General features: G+C 31.1%; 1 protein-coding gene across 1 annotated transcript; it reads right to left on the bottom strand.

The window, feature by feature from the left end:
* Nucleotides 1–198: 198 nt before the first annotated feature.
* On the bottom strand, nt 199–9,068 carry LOC127244296 (CASP-like protein 5A2). The gene is made up of 3 exons (XM_051264767.1): nt 8,585–9,068; nt 7,476–7,608; nt 199–719 (listed from the first exon to the last, which is right to left on the bottom strand). The coding sequence occupies exons 1-3, from the start codon at nt 8,803–8,805 to the stop codon at nt 528–530; spliced, it is 546 nt and encodes a 181-aa protein (XP_051120724.1). The 5' UTR covers nt 8,806–9,068; the 3' UTR covers nt 199–527.
* Nucleotides 9,069–13,105: the final 4,037 nt, after the last annotated feature.

The following is a 13,105-nucleotide window of genomic DNA, read 5'->3' as shown; positions in this document are numbered from 1 at the left end:
TTATTATATATAATACATATTGTATGAAATTATAAGTTGTTAATTATGTGTTATATTTTTATATATTAACATATATTAATAGTTCATGTGATTATTTATTAGTATATACAGTGTGTTATATGTAGTAATAGTATATGTGGTTTCAGCACAGCACCGGAGCCGCCACCGTAGTAGTAGCAGTAGTAATAATAATAATAATAATCAGTCAAAGTAAACTAAAATTAACCTAGCAAGAAATCTTTCACTTGAGTAGTTTCTCCTACGACCCAACATGCTATGAAAAAATAAAACGCACAGAACACACAACACTGCACGTCTCTAAGCAATTGATTACATTTTAAAATTTTATACACATCACAGTCAGTGAGTGAATGTCATCTATTTTCACTTTTGTTTGTTTGTTTGTTTGTACACAAACACCATTGCTCACACTCACACCCCCTCATCAAATCATAGATTACACAAACCTACCCATCATTCATAATAATACCTTACTTAGCCAGCCATAATCATAATCATAACCACAATCATCGCGATGCCAATGACCAGAAATTTAGCAAAAATGAAGGCAAGGCGACAAACCAGCTGAGGAAGGCCATGGCCGTAGCAGTTTCAAACTCTGCGCAGTGATTGCTGCCACACGCTCCCAGATCATTGCCGATTAGCACTGTGATGCCTGCAGATGCGCACGCTGCCGCAAATGTTAACGTAGAGGTTACCTGCAACAGACAGCACTGCCTTCAATTTGAAATAAACACTGCTACAGTTATTTCATCTGACCAAGATATCTCCAAATAAAGTTACTAATCAATTTGAAATAATAAACACTGCTACAATGTTCTTTTTTCTAAAGCAACGATTTTTATTTATTTATTTTTTATGCATCAATCAGACAGCATGTGAGCCAGAGAAGTAAAACATTAACAATTAAGTGATGAAGCAGCAAATGAGTGTGCTGTTATGGATGCATTAGTAGCAGCATAATATACAAGTCAGTATAAAATAATTTATCCTGGATCTATAAAGTATGCTAGTTTATTCAAACATATCATGTACTATAACTATAATATCCCGCCATGTTGCCATCTAAACCACTCATGAAAATGCACTAAAGGTAATAAAGGATAAAATTTGAGAAATAAAATTCTTTTTTTTTTTACTTGAGCTATATATAACGTAGATTATTCTCCTTGATGGATTTTGTGCGATATTATGAGTAATGGTTATTGTCGATTAGTGCTAGAATTAGAGCAAGATTAACACCTAGAATTAGCACTACATTCGTACCAGACATTAAAATTGTGTCTACTCATTTCCGACCGATGAATATATATACTCATGTAATTGTAGTGTTAAGGTTGATGCAACTCATATACTGTTCCCTTTTCTTCAAACAACCTTACAAACCAAATCCTGTGATCTTACCATCTACACCAGCAAGCTCCGGCAATCATGACTATTCTGGTGGTGTCTCCAGAATCCCATTCATGCAATGGCAGTAATCATACCAAATTTGAATGGGTCGATTCAAATATAGTCCTATTTCACACTTCAAGTGATTGCAATTTGCCAATTTCTTTATTTCATTGTAAGTGCAATCAGACTGTCCTTTCCTTTGTCTACGCTGCTCTATTCACCATGGCCGGTGGAAGTGCAGTATCGAAATTCCAACCATCTTCATCTCAGATTAGTAATCTGAGAATTACCGAGCATTTTCTGAATTTAGTCATTATGGTCTAAGAACATTGAATTATTCTTTGAAGGACAGAGAAAGATTTCCAATCTTCAAGTTGAACCTCTTAGCAATGACCTTGTTGGAAAATTGGCAAGCAGACGACTTAACTGCTGCATATTCTTTTTGATTCTATGGACACAGACATAATTGGGTCGAAATCCTTTACCCGAACCCAATTATCTCATGTCGGGTTAGTTTTTGGCAGCTCTAAAATCCAATTTCATACCTATCATGGCTTAAATTCTTGGTAACATAGGCATTCCATCTCTTGCTAAAGTATCTTCTCAAATGTCCCATTCTATTTCCAAATAAATTATGGCTAAAACTATTCTCAGTATGTCTCTCTTCATCACAATCCTTCGTCTCAACCTAGAGGAAGTCGTGGGCATTGGCATGGGCATGTGGATGAGATAGTCATCGACCTCATTGCACCCATTTCAATAAGAATAGCTATGAGGAAATGACGAGCTTAGATAAAATGCACACATTCAGGCAGCCCATATTTCATCTCTTGAAGAATCAATTGTTACTCCCTTGCATCAGAAACCACACCAACCTATCACTCTCTTACTCGAGGAATACCCCAAGTTTTGGCATTTCAAGCTCCTAAGCAAACACCATCGTCCTCTATAGCATCAATATCCCACCAAGGTAACCCAAAGATCTGCACATTTCTATCCTTTTGGCTCAACATTGGATATTAGATTCTGTAATTATACGGTATGTTTTAGGTAAGAAAGAATTGTTTCCTCAAACCTCTCATTTACATCATTTTTATAATAATCACCTTACAATCGTTGATGGAACCTCTACTTCTATCCAAGAAGTTGGCAATTCTTTTATCTTGCCTTCACTTGGCTTGTTCTCTTTGCAATTTTTTAATTTTGTTTTTTTAAATTATTTGATTTCTCAATCACCCTCCAAAAGCATCACATCAAACACCCATTTTCCATACAAAACATCACCTATTTCACCTTAAGATATCAAAAATCAACACACACACAAATAATAATAATAATAATAATAATAATAATAATAATCTCATATCTAAGTAAGCTAACATATCAGCTAAATTGTTGTCTTGTTTTTTTTCCATTATCTAGGATTTGAAGCCCCAAAAGTGATTGGAGAAATAAATGAGTCCAAGGGAATGTACTACTTTGTTAATTTACAATTCCTTCGTGCTTATACATCCTTTGTATCTCCATTTACTGAGAGCATCATTGCCTTGGCCATTTATTATTAAATAATCTTAAGATGGCATTATTGCATTCAGAATTAGTCTCTACTTTAAATTGTGAATCAAGTCAGCTTGGTAGACATCATCATATCTCTTCCTCTATTTGAACCCATGATAAAGTTATCAAACTCTTTATGATTGTTCACACAAACATTAAGGTCTTCATCAAGTCCAAGTTCAAGTTTCAATATTTTTCATTTTTTATTAATGAATTTTCATTTAATGAAAGATCATATTTTGTTCATTTTCTGAAAATTCATAACCAATTTGGTTGTCGTAATAACAACCTTCAAACTGATAATGCTAGAATATACTTCTCTAAGCCCTTTTCTAGTTACCAAAATCACCATGGCATTCAACATACATTCTCATATCCTTATTCCTTATAGTTCAAAACAAAAGAGAGTGGCTGAATGAAAAATCCAACATGTCATCGAAACAACTTGCACCATGTTAATTCACATTAATGTACCAAAGAGTTTTTTGAATGATGCTATTTTGATGGTATTTTATCCCCATTAACAGGATGCCTTCTTTCATATTCTCTAGTCAATTCTCATTTTCCTCTATATTCCTAAAAAAGTTACTTTTCTATCCATACTCAAATATTTGGTTGTCCATTTTTGTTCACCAACTTCAACTTGGTACTAATAAATTGGATCCTACATCCATCAAATGCCTTTTTCTTGAATATTCTAGTCTAAAATAGATTATAGATGCTTTAGTCCATCATTGAATCACTTTTTTATTTCAACAAATGTTGGTTTTGTTGAGGAAACTTCATACTCTAATCTCAATCCCAAAAACCAATGCCTACTAATGATGACTTAAATGTTTCTCATTTTTTCTTCTTTCTTGAGATACATCATCATTTGTGCCTCATAAGCCTCATATTAGTTCTTCTTTTGAGCTTGCCGTTGCTCTTGATCCTGCTCCCTGTTTAGCTTGACATGACTTGCAAGTGTACATCTCATAGACCTCACTCTTGTATATAATGATGTTGACTTGAACCATCTTGGCACCTTCTCCACCTTTACTCTGCCAAACAATAATCTTCATCTCTCTATTTCCGTTCGAAAAGGTCGCAGGTATTGTACCTCCTACCCTATCTCAAAATGTGATTGTTATGATTCGTAGTCTTGCATTCTTCATTTGTGCTATCTTTGTCTACTATTCTTGTTCTTTCAACGCTCTCAAAAGGTTTCAATCACCTAGGTTGGCATCACACTATGGCAAAGAAAATGGTCACCTTAAAAAGCAATGCTACTTAGCATGTTGTATCTCCTCTGCCAAATCATCCCATTACAGATTGTCAAAATGTTCACTATCAAATTTAATTCCGACAGCTCCATTGGGCATTTGAAGGCACTTTCTTTTTGTAGAAGGTTATACTCAAGTTTACAGTATGGATTACGTGGGAAATTTTTTTCTCAATAGTCAAAATGACTTTTGTTTATGTGTTATTGCTTTCACAACCATGCATAGATTGTCTATCCATGAAATTGATATTAAAAATGTCTTCATTCATGATAACTTACATGAAACCATCTATATAGATCAACCATCAAGATTTATTACTTAGGAAGAGACTTATACAGTATTTCAGTTGCATAATCATTAGGTCTAAACAATCCCCAAGAGCATGATTTGGGCAACCAAGGATTTTGCCATTTTGGTAACATCATCATGGAATTCTGATTATATTGGTGTACATATGATCATTTGGCTTTCTTCCAATGTATTAATATCGGAAATATTCCTTTAATGTCTACGTTGATGAAATCAACTAAGGATTTTGCCATTTTGGACAACATAGATACTTTATATTGAAGTTGCTCTCTCTTAAATGAGCATTTGCTTATCATAGCAAAGATATGTTCTTGATCTTTTCGTAGAAACCAAGCTACTTAGCACCAAATCAGTAGACAATTCTATGGAGTTGAATGTTAAATTTGATGGAAAGAACGAACGCTTGAAAATTTCAAAAATGAAAAAGTATCACAAACTTACTGGCAAATAAATTATCTAACTATCACTCTCCTAGATATTTGCTTTGCCACAAGTGTTGTCAGTCAATTCATGAAATCAGCCTAAACAAAATGTTAAGACACCGCTGTACGAATTTTACAATATCTAAAAAGAACACCAAGACATTGCTTTTTAGGTCAAAACTATGGCATTCCCTAGTACAGGGATATTCATATGCAGATTGGACAGGATTGTATGATCAAAGGTTCACTTCAAGTTGGTGCATTTTTCTGGTAAGCAGCAGACTGTTGTTTCCTGCTCTATCCAGAATTTGAATATAAGCATGAGCCCAAGCCACTTGTGAGATAATTTGGTTGTAGAATGTTCTTACTAAAGATGGTTTTCACTTTTCAGGATTCACTTTAAGGATTCATCTCCCATGGAACTAATGTTTTGCATTCAAGCAACAATTCATATTGCCTCCAATCCAGTCTTTCATGAAAAAAATAAACACATTGATGCGGATTTGGTAAATGAGAAACAACAAGGTCCCATTATAGTTTTCGATGTACAGTCTAAGACCAACATGTTGATCTATTCACAAAAGCCTTGGAAAGATCTCAAGGGCAAAGCATTTGTGACAGACTTAGCTTATAATATGGATGCTCCAGCTTGACGAAAACTATTAGATGTTATTAGGACGTTATACAATTATGGTTAATTAAGTATACTATACATTAATGCATGCATTTTAAATCCCACAAAGACATTTAAGTCGTCCCATATTGTTAATAAAGAAAGGGCTTTCAATATGAAAGAAAAAATTAGAATAATGCCAAAAAAATTTAGATTAATGGTTATGTTTTTATAATGATTTAATAACATATTAAACCCCAAACTCTCAATTGCTAGGGACCGCAATTGGGGCGGGTCTTGACCACTAATGGGGCATATTCGAATTTGAAATTTAATGTTCGGGGTAGGTTACGAGTTTGCTCAAAAACTCGTCTTGAACCCGGTTAAATAAATAATTTTAAAAAACTACTAATACATATGTTTATAATTATTCATATTACTTAAGTATATAACTTTTTATATCTTTCCTATTTTTATTTTTTAGTTTTCAAATTTTCATATTTTTCAACGTATTTATCTTCTAACTCACAATTTTTTTTATTGCATGGTACACCAATTTTACCGCGGTTGAAAATATATTATGGATATTGTGATTGAGATTTTTAAATATTTAATATTAAAATTTTTATGATATTATATTAAATACCCCATAAAATTATAATAATAAAACAAAACGGGTTTTTCGGATTGGCCAAAGGCGGGGCCAAGGCTGGGCGGGTTTTGGGGCCTAAAATTTTCTAGCGGGGCAGGTTTTGAGGCCTGCAAAACCTTCCCGAACCCACCCTGTTGCCATCCCTATCAATTACGGAGATGTATCGTCAAGGAAAGTCAGGCTTGGGCAAGGTGGAAGAGTTAGGGTAAAAATCCAATTTTGATTCTCAAAAAACACAATTCTAACTTCAATTTTAGGTCCAGGGAACCTATGAAGGGAGAATATTAAAACCCATCAAAAGAGAGCTGCCTAACATGGAGCTCAAAGAAAGTGTGAGCAGCCTTTCCTCACACCCATTGGCTTATCTAGCAAACAGATCGGGTATAGTTTTTAGGAAATACACATTACTAGTGAGTGTAATACCTTTAAAAAATAATAATAATAATAATAATAATAATAATAATAATAATAATAATAATAATAATAGACATAAGCTAGAAGATTGCAAAACATATTACTTGGCATGACTTTGATATGATTTTTAATTTGTAAATTATTGACTGCAACTTTAAGTCTTAGCCAATCATTCTATGATTGTCTAGGCTATAGTTAGTTGTCTATGGTTGCATTACTAATTCACAATCTCCTCTGCTTGCTCGATAGCTTATCTCCAGAAACAATGAGTAATAAAAGATAACAACTCACTAAAAAGACACTAATTAATAGAAGTGCTACATTCCAAATTGATATACTCCCTCCATCCCGGCTATCATGTCCACTTTACCGTAAACGCGGAAATTTAGAAGGAGTATAATTAGTAAATAATTAATAATGTATTAGTGAAAATAATTATCGTATAATAAAAATATTTATAAATTAAGACTAAGATAACTAATTAGTCTACTTAAAATTAAAAAATTTAAAATAACATTAAAAAGTGCATAATTTTTTTCCAAAAAAGAAAAATAACAAAATAAGTAGGACGGACAAAAATAGAAAGGTGAATATAGAAAGTGGGAGAGAGGGATTGTTATTTAAACTTTTTTTAAAGACAGGTTTTTCATGATTTTATAATGAAATATGCAATTCGGCATTGGCAAGATTTCAAGAAAGCAGAAAAACAGAATGTTCAGGAGAGACATATTCAGATCCTATTGAGCAGTGTGTTGGCATTATGACAATACTACCATAAGGTATGCTCTATGCATATGTGTTAAGCTTTTGAGACAAACTTAGTAACTTACCCCATCACCAACAGCAAATAAACTAACAATTCGGGGGTTCTGCAACCGGCGCCCTACAAGAAGTGCATATGCATCAGCTAAACCCAATACGATGCTCCACAAGCTCTGCAAACCAGTAGCAGCAACAAGGTAGCTGAAATAAAGAGGATAGAAAGAAACGGGAGGTGCAGAGTTAGCACCAGAAATATTAAATTACGTAAGACAATCAAGTATGTTAGATTAATGAAATGACACATTGTTGACAAAGGAAAGGGGGTCATATGACTCTTTCGAACATTCTGCAAATCTGCCCACACAAAAAGTTTAACTTCAGAATCCGCCTTCTCTTGACGACAATGAGAAGGTAGCAACTAAATTGTATACTACTTATAATTGATTTTTTTTAACTACCAAACTGTACTGCTAGACAAAGTTCACATATCAAGCACAGTCAACTTCAAAGATACCATACATTTGATCACATAACTCAAGTTGAATAATGCCCATTATCAGAAACATATCTTCCAGCAATCCAAATTTTTCCAGAATAACTTGTTCTAGCAATTAACAGGGGCAAGAAAACCTGATTCTATGTTGTCATCAAATCACAACCACTTCAGAAAATGTACCCACCATATTGAGATTAAACAACAAAAGTCTAAGAATAACAGCATATAACCACTACATAGTGATAGCAAAATCAACTCTTCCTCAGGAGAACCAACTGTTTTCCTCAAACTCGATGTGCATATTGTTTCAAGTCATTGCCTCCATTAACCATAAATCAAATTCGAAAAGCTAGTATATAAGAATGTGAAAATTCAATTTCTTCATTCAGGAAAAACACAATAAACCACTGAAAACACAATTTCTTACTGTCACCAACATGTTTTCAAGCTGTTCTTTCTACAGCAATTTAATTCACAGAATTACAGCCCGTCTTAGCTTGATGGACAACACTATCACAACATACACCTCGAATTCAATAACGACAGAACAGTACATATAACAAAAACACTGCCAATCAAACATATAGGATAGATCGTATCAAAACATCAGTCAACCCAGACCTCACTCGATTCGGTAAATTAACAACAGTAACCTGATCAAAAAAAAAAAAAATTATTTACCAGAAGGCGGTGACTGAAGGAAAGTCGCTCGTGGTCGCCATAACGCAGAGCGCCACAACTGCGAACAACAACTGACACACACGAAGCAACAATCCCCCCACCGTACCCGGCATGCCTTGCAGATCCTTCATCCTGACGCGCGGCAACGGCAAGTTCGCCGCGCCCTCCGTTTGTGACGGCGGCGCCTCCATAGGATGCACCGCACCCTGGCTCACATTCATTTCTGGTGAATAATCGCCCCCGCTGAAAAATTCCCCAATTTCGGCTACTGAAACAGCTGCACCGCGAGAGTGTGGATCCAACCAGAAAGCACGTCTGGGGTCCGATCCGATCGGACGGCGACGAGGTGTCGCCTGAGCTCGAGACGCCGGTGTCGGTGGTCTCGGACGGCTGATGAAGGCCCGTTAGACCCCACTGGGCAGTAGATGTTGGCTTGGCTTAGACCCGCTGAGAGTTTGGTACTCACAGCTCCGCAACCGTTCGTTTTCTACATTTACAATTATTCTTAATTTATATAAAGTCAAGGATCTATTAGTAAATTAATTTCTAAATCTTCTCCTTCGTCCTCCAAATCGCAAAAATTATATCTAAGGCCCAAAATTCCGACTTTATAAACTAAAAATATAGGCCCCAAAAAGATCACAGGTTCAAAAAACTTTTTGATTTGGGTTGAAAATTTTTAATATGATCTGAAATTTTAGATTGTGTTGTTAGTGTTTCTTTGATTTGGTTTGAAAAAATTTTATTTGAATTTTTTACTAAAATATTTTTGAAAAATTCAGAGTTTAAATAATAAAATTTGAGAAATTTGGTGTAAAAGAAATACACACCATTGTTAAAAAATTAAAAATATTTTGAACTTAGATGATTTTAAAAATTTAATTATATAATATAATATAAATTATGTTTCATAATGAATTTTTTTTTTTTTTTGGATGAATGAATCAAATAGTTTTAAATTTTTTTAAAATTTTTATTAAGAACTACTAAAATTGCACCAGCAAAATACCTTTCCTAATTATTAAGTATTAATGAAAATATTTGTAATTGCATCCATATAAACTTAACAGTAAATTAATTAAAAATCTTTCTATATGTATATTTTATATAAATTAATAACCATACAAATTTTTTTTAGTGGTCAGTCCTCACGAATCATCACTCACCAAATAATAAAAAAAATTATAAAATACTCATAATTTAATAATGAACAAATAATATATATATCATCCGTAATATAATATAATAGAAGTAGTCGTATAAAATATATAATTATATTATTTTTGCGGTATACAATTTGATGTAAATAAACTATTCAATCATCCAGTCATATATGACCATCTCCGACTGAATATTTTATTTTTTTCAAATTTTTCTTTAAAATTTCTATCTAAATTTAATTTGAGTTTAACAAATTCTATTTTTTCCTCTAAAAAAATATTCATATATAGTATTTATTTTAAACAATTACATAATTTTTATTTTTTTTACATATTAACTCCAACCTGAAATCCACTCTAAATCGCTCTTTTTAGGAAGGTTTGGCACCTCGATGTCGGCTCTAGGGACTCCACCTCTTCCTCTTTCCTCTTGACCGAATCTGTAACCTTCATTAGCAGATTCATTTTCTGTGATTTCCCTGATAATTTTTAAAATAATAATATAAATTAATTTTTATATCTAATTTATAGTTTATAAAATAATGCAAAATATAAAAAACAAAATTAAAATAACAAGACTATAACAACAAAAAATGAAGGACCAAAATATAATTAAAAAAAGTATTCCTCCATTTTTAGAGAATTGTACGAGTTCCTCCAAATTTAAAGGAACACTGTGCATTCCTCCAAAAAATAAAGGAAAAAATAAACAGTTACAACAAAAATTGTTCTTAAAATAGAGACAGTTAGAGATGCTCTAAAATATGATGTTATTTTCATATTATGCACGTGGAAATTTAGTATTTAAGATGCAATACATATAAAAATTTTATAATATTTATTTTATTGTATATAGTACGTGTTGTATATAGACTTTGCGGAGCATATATATACTTTTTCTTCATGTATGAATAGCTAGAAGAAAAAGAAAATGACGGTAGATGATAATGAGAAAAAGTACCGTGTTTGAACGAACGGACGGAAATAGACTAATGAAAAGTACCAGACCATATAGTGGGGAATATTCCTACTCTCATGTAAGACAACTAAATACACATTGATGTGTTGCCAAAATATCTTACATATGAAAAAATAAATAATGTATATGTTAAATGTAAATTATATTATTTTTTGATGGTTCATAAGTATTTGCTAATAATTTTTCATTTATATAAAATATATTTTGTAACATCATAAACATGAGTCACATAAGCTCCGTGTTGATAGAAATTTTTTGAGAATTTTGGAAATTTGAAAGTTTAGAAAAATAAAAAAGTTAATATTTGATTTGATGTTTTGTGAAAAAAAAATGTATTTGATATGATATTTTTAGAAAAATGAATAATGTAAATGAGTGAAAAATTGTTAAGTAAACAAAGCCATATTATTTGTTAATGGTGTTATATAAATATAATTGTATAAGGTACACAATTATTGTATTTGCCACACACACAATGTGATGTAAACAAACTATTCAATTACTATTCCTTAGTCACATCTACCTTTTAACTAAAAAGTATTGTATTATTTTTATCTTATGTATAAAATTCGAGTTATATGTTAACATAAAATTGATATTTTAAATAAAATACATTTAATAATTAAATATCATATATGTTATCATAATATATAGTGCATTTTACGTGCAATATATCATACACAAAAAGATAAATTGTCTATTACGGGGTATATAAGTATAACTACGTGTTATTAGAGTCTACATGGATATGAATCTGTGCAGTTTAAGTATGAATAACGATATATTATAAAAATAAGAGTAATAGCAATAAAAATGAATTTTGTGCACCAATATTAGAATAAGATATATATTAAAAAAATAAATAAAATATAAACTTAAAATAGTAATTTTATATTTAAATTAATTTTAAAAATAAAAATAGGTATTTATCACTAAAAAAATTTAATATGTACTAACTTTTAAGATATATTAGGGAATAGATATTTTATATCAACTCAACTCTAAATTAGTATAATATATTTTTCAATAAAAAAAAATACAAATTATATATTTAAATAAAAAAATTTAATTAATAACTTATTATTTAAAAAATACATATATGGTAAAATAATTTTAAATTGGACTATTAAGTTACAGAATGTCTCATCATTGAAAATGATATATATTTTTCTCAATAAATAAATGTTAATACAATGACTCTTCCTTAGAGGAAAAAAAAATGGAGATATCTAAAATTGGTTATGTGTATATTAGGCTTTGCTTAAGCCTTTCACCATCTCTTTCTTTTTTTTTTTTCTTTCATCCCAATTTTTTCTCTCATACTATTTCTTTCTATTCCTCACTTCTTTTTGTGTCTCTTTTTATTCCTCTCGCATATTTTTTCTCTTTCTCTCTTTATTTCTCTCTCTTTTCTTTTATTCAAAAGTTTCGGAGATTTTTTTATTTGAAAAATAAAAAATCATTGCAATTCATTTTAAAGATCTAGACAGTTTAAGATTAACAAAATTGGACATATGATATTTTATATATATTTGGATGTTTTTTGGGATATAACTATTGTAATTGCTTTTAGTATGTCAAATATGTTTCAAAATCAAGCCCGGACTATTCAAGAAAGAAACTAAAATCAAATTTTAAATAAACATAATCATTATTACATTAAAAAAATAAATAAAATTGTAAACTTGGTATACATATTACGCATATACGATAAAGTATTAAAGATGAGATATCTATTGTTTGACAAGTGACAATCATTCATTGGATATATATTTGGTTTTTTCGTACATTCCTTTTGAAATCGAATTTGGAACCTTACCGCATGTTAAGGATGTCACAAACCACTAGATCTATAAGGTTTTAATTTTGATTGATTTTCAACCACGTAACAATACAATTTTTAGACCTCTATTGTAATCAAATAAGAAATATGATAATTTTTACGGTATAATTTATCTCATATTCTCTCTCTCAAATTAAAACACACACACTTCACCGTTTTATATATTCATACATATATTACATTACATATACATACATATATATATACTTACATTCATCACATACGAGTACATATATATTTATAAACATTCTTATATAATATATCTAGGTTATTATGATAATAATATGTATTTTGTTATGTTACATGACACGCTATTAACACGGGGTTTTAGTGAGAAAATATTAATATAAAGATAATATTTTTTTAAATTTTTAGTTATTTAAATATGTTGGTGATGATTTTATTGATAACACACTATTAAATATGTAACTTTTTATGTACCGTGAAGATACATATTTTGATCATTCTAAATGTTCATATTTTATGAACTTTAATGGTTCATATTTTAAAAAATTTCGATGTTGTATATTATATGTTGT

This window comes from Andrographis paniculata, unplaced genomic scaffold (genome assembly GCF_009805555.1).
Source record: "Andrographis paniculata isolate CXL003 unplaced genomic scaffold, ASM980555v1 Contig9END, whole genome shotgun sequence".
NCBI classification, from domain to species: domain Eukaryota; kingdom Viridiplantae; phylum Streptophyta; class Magnoliopsida; order Lamiales; family Acanthaceae; genus Andrographis; species Andrographis paniculata.
The sequence above is the reverse complement of the archived record's forward strand: the minus strand, read 5'-3'. Positions and strand labels throughout refer to the sequence as shown.

What these genes read in the sequence shown, in the direction of transcription:
- LOC127244296 (XM_051264767.1), bottom strand. Translation starts at nt 8,805, where the DNA reads ATGAATGTGAGCCAGGGTGCGGTGCATCCTATGGAGGCGCCGCCGTCA. An exon ending in CCTTCAGTCACCGCCTTCTG is followed by an intron (nt 7,609 to 8,584) that starts GTAAATAATTTT and finishes TCTTTATTTCAG; the next exon opens with CTACCTTGTTGCTGCTACTG. An exon ending in TATTTGCTGTTGGTGATGGG is followed by an intron (nt 720 to 7,475) that starts GTAAGTTACTAA and finishes TGTCTGTTGCAG; the next exon opens with GTAACCTCTACGTTAACATT.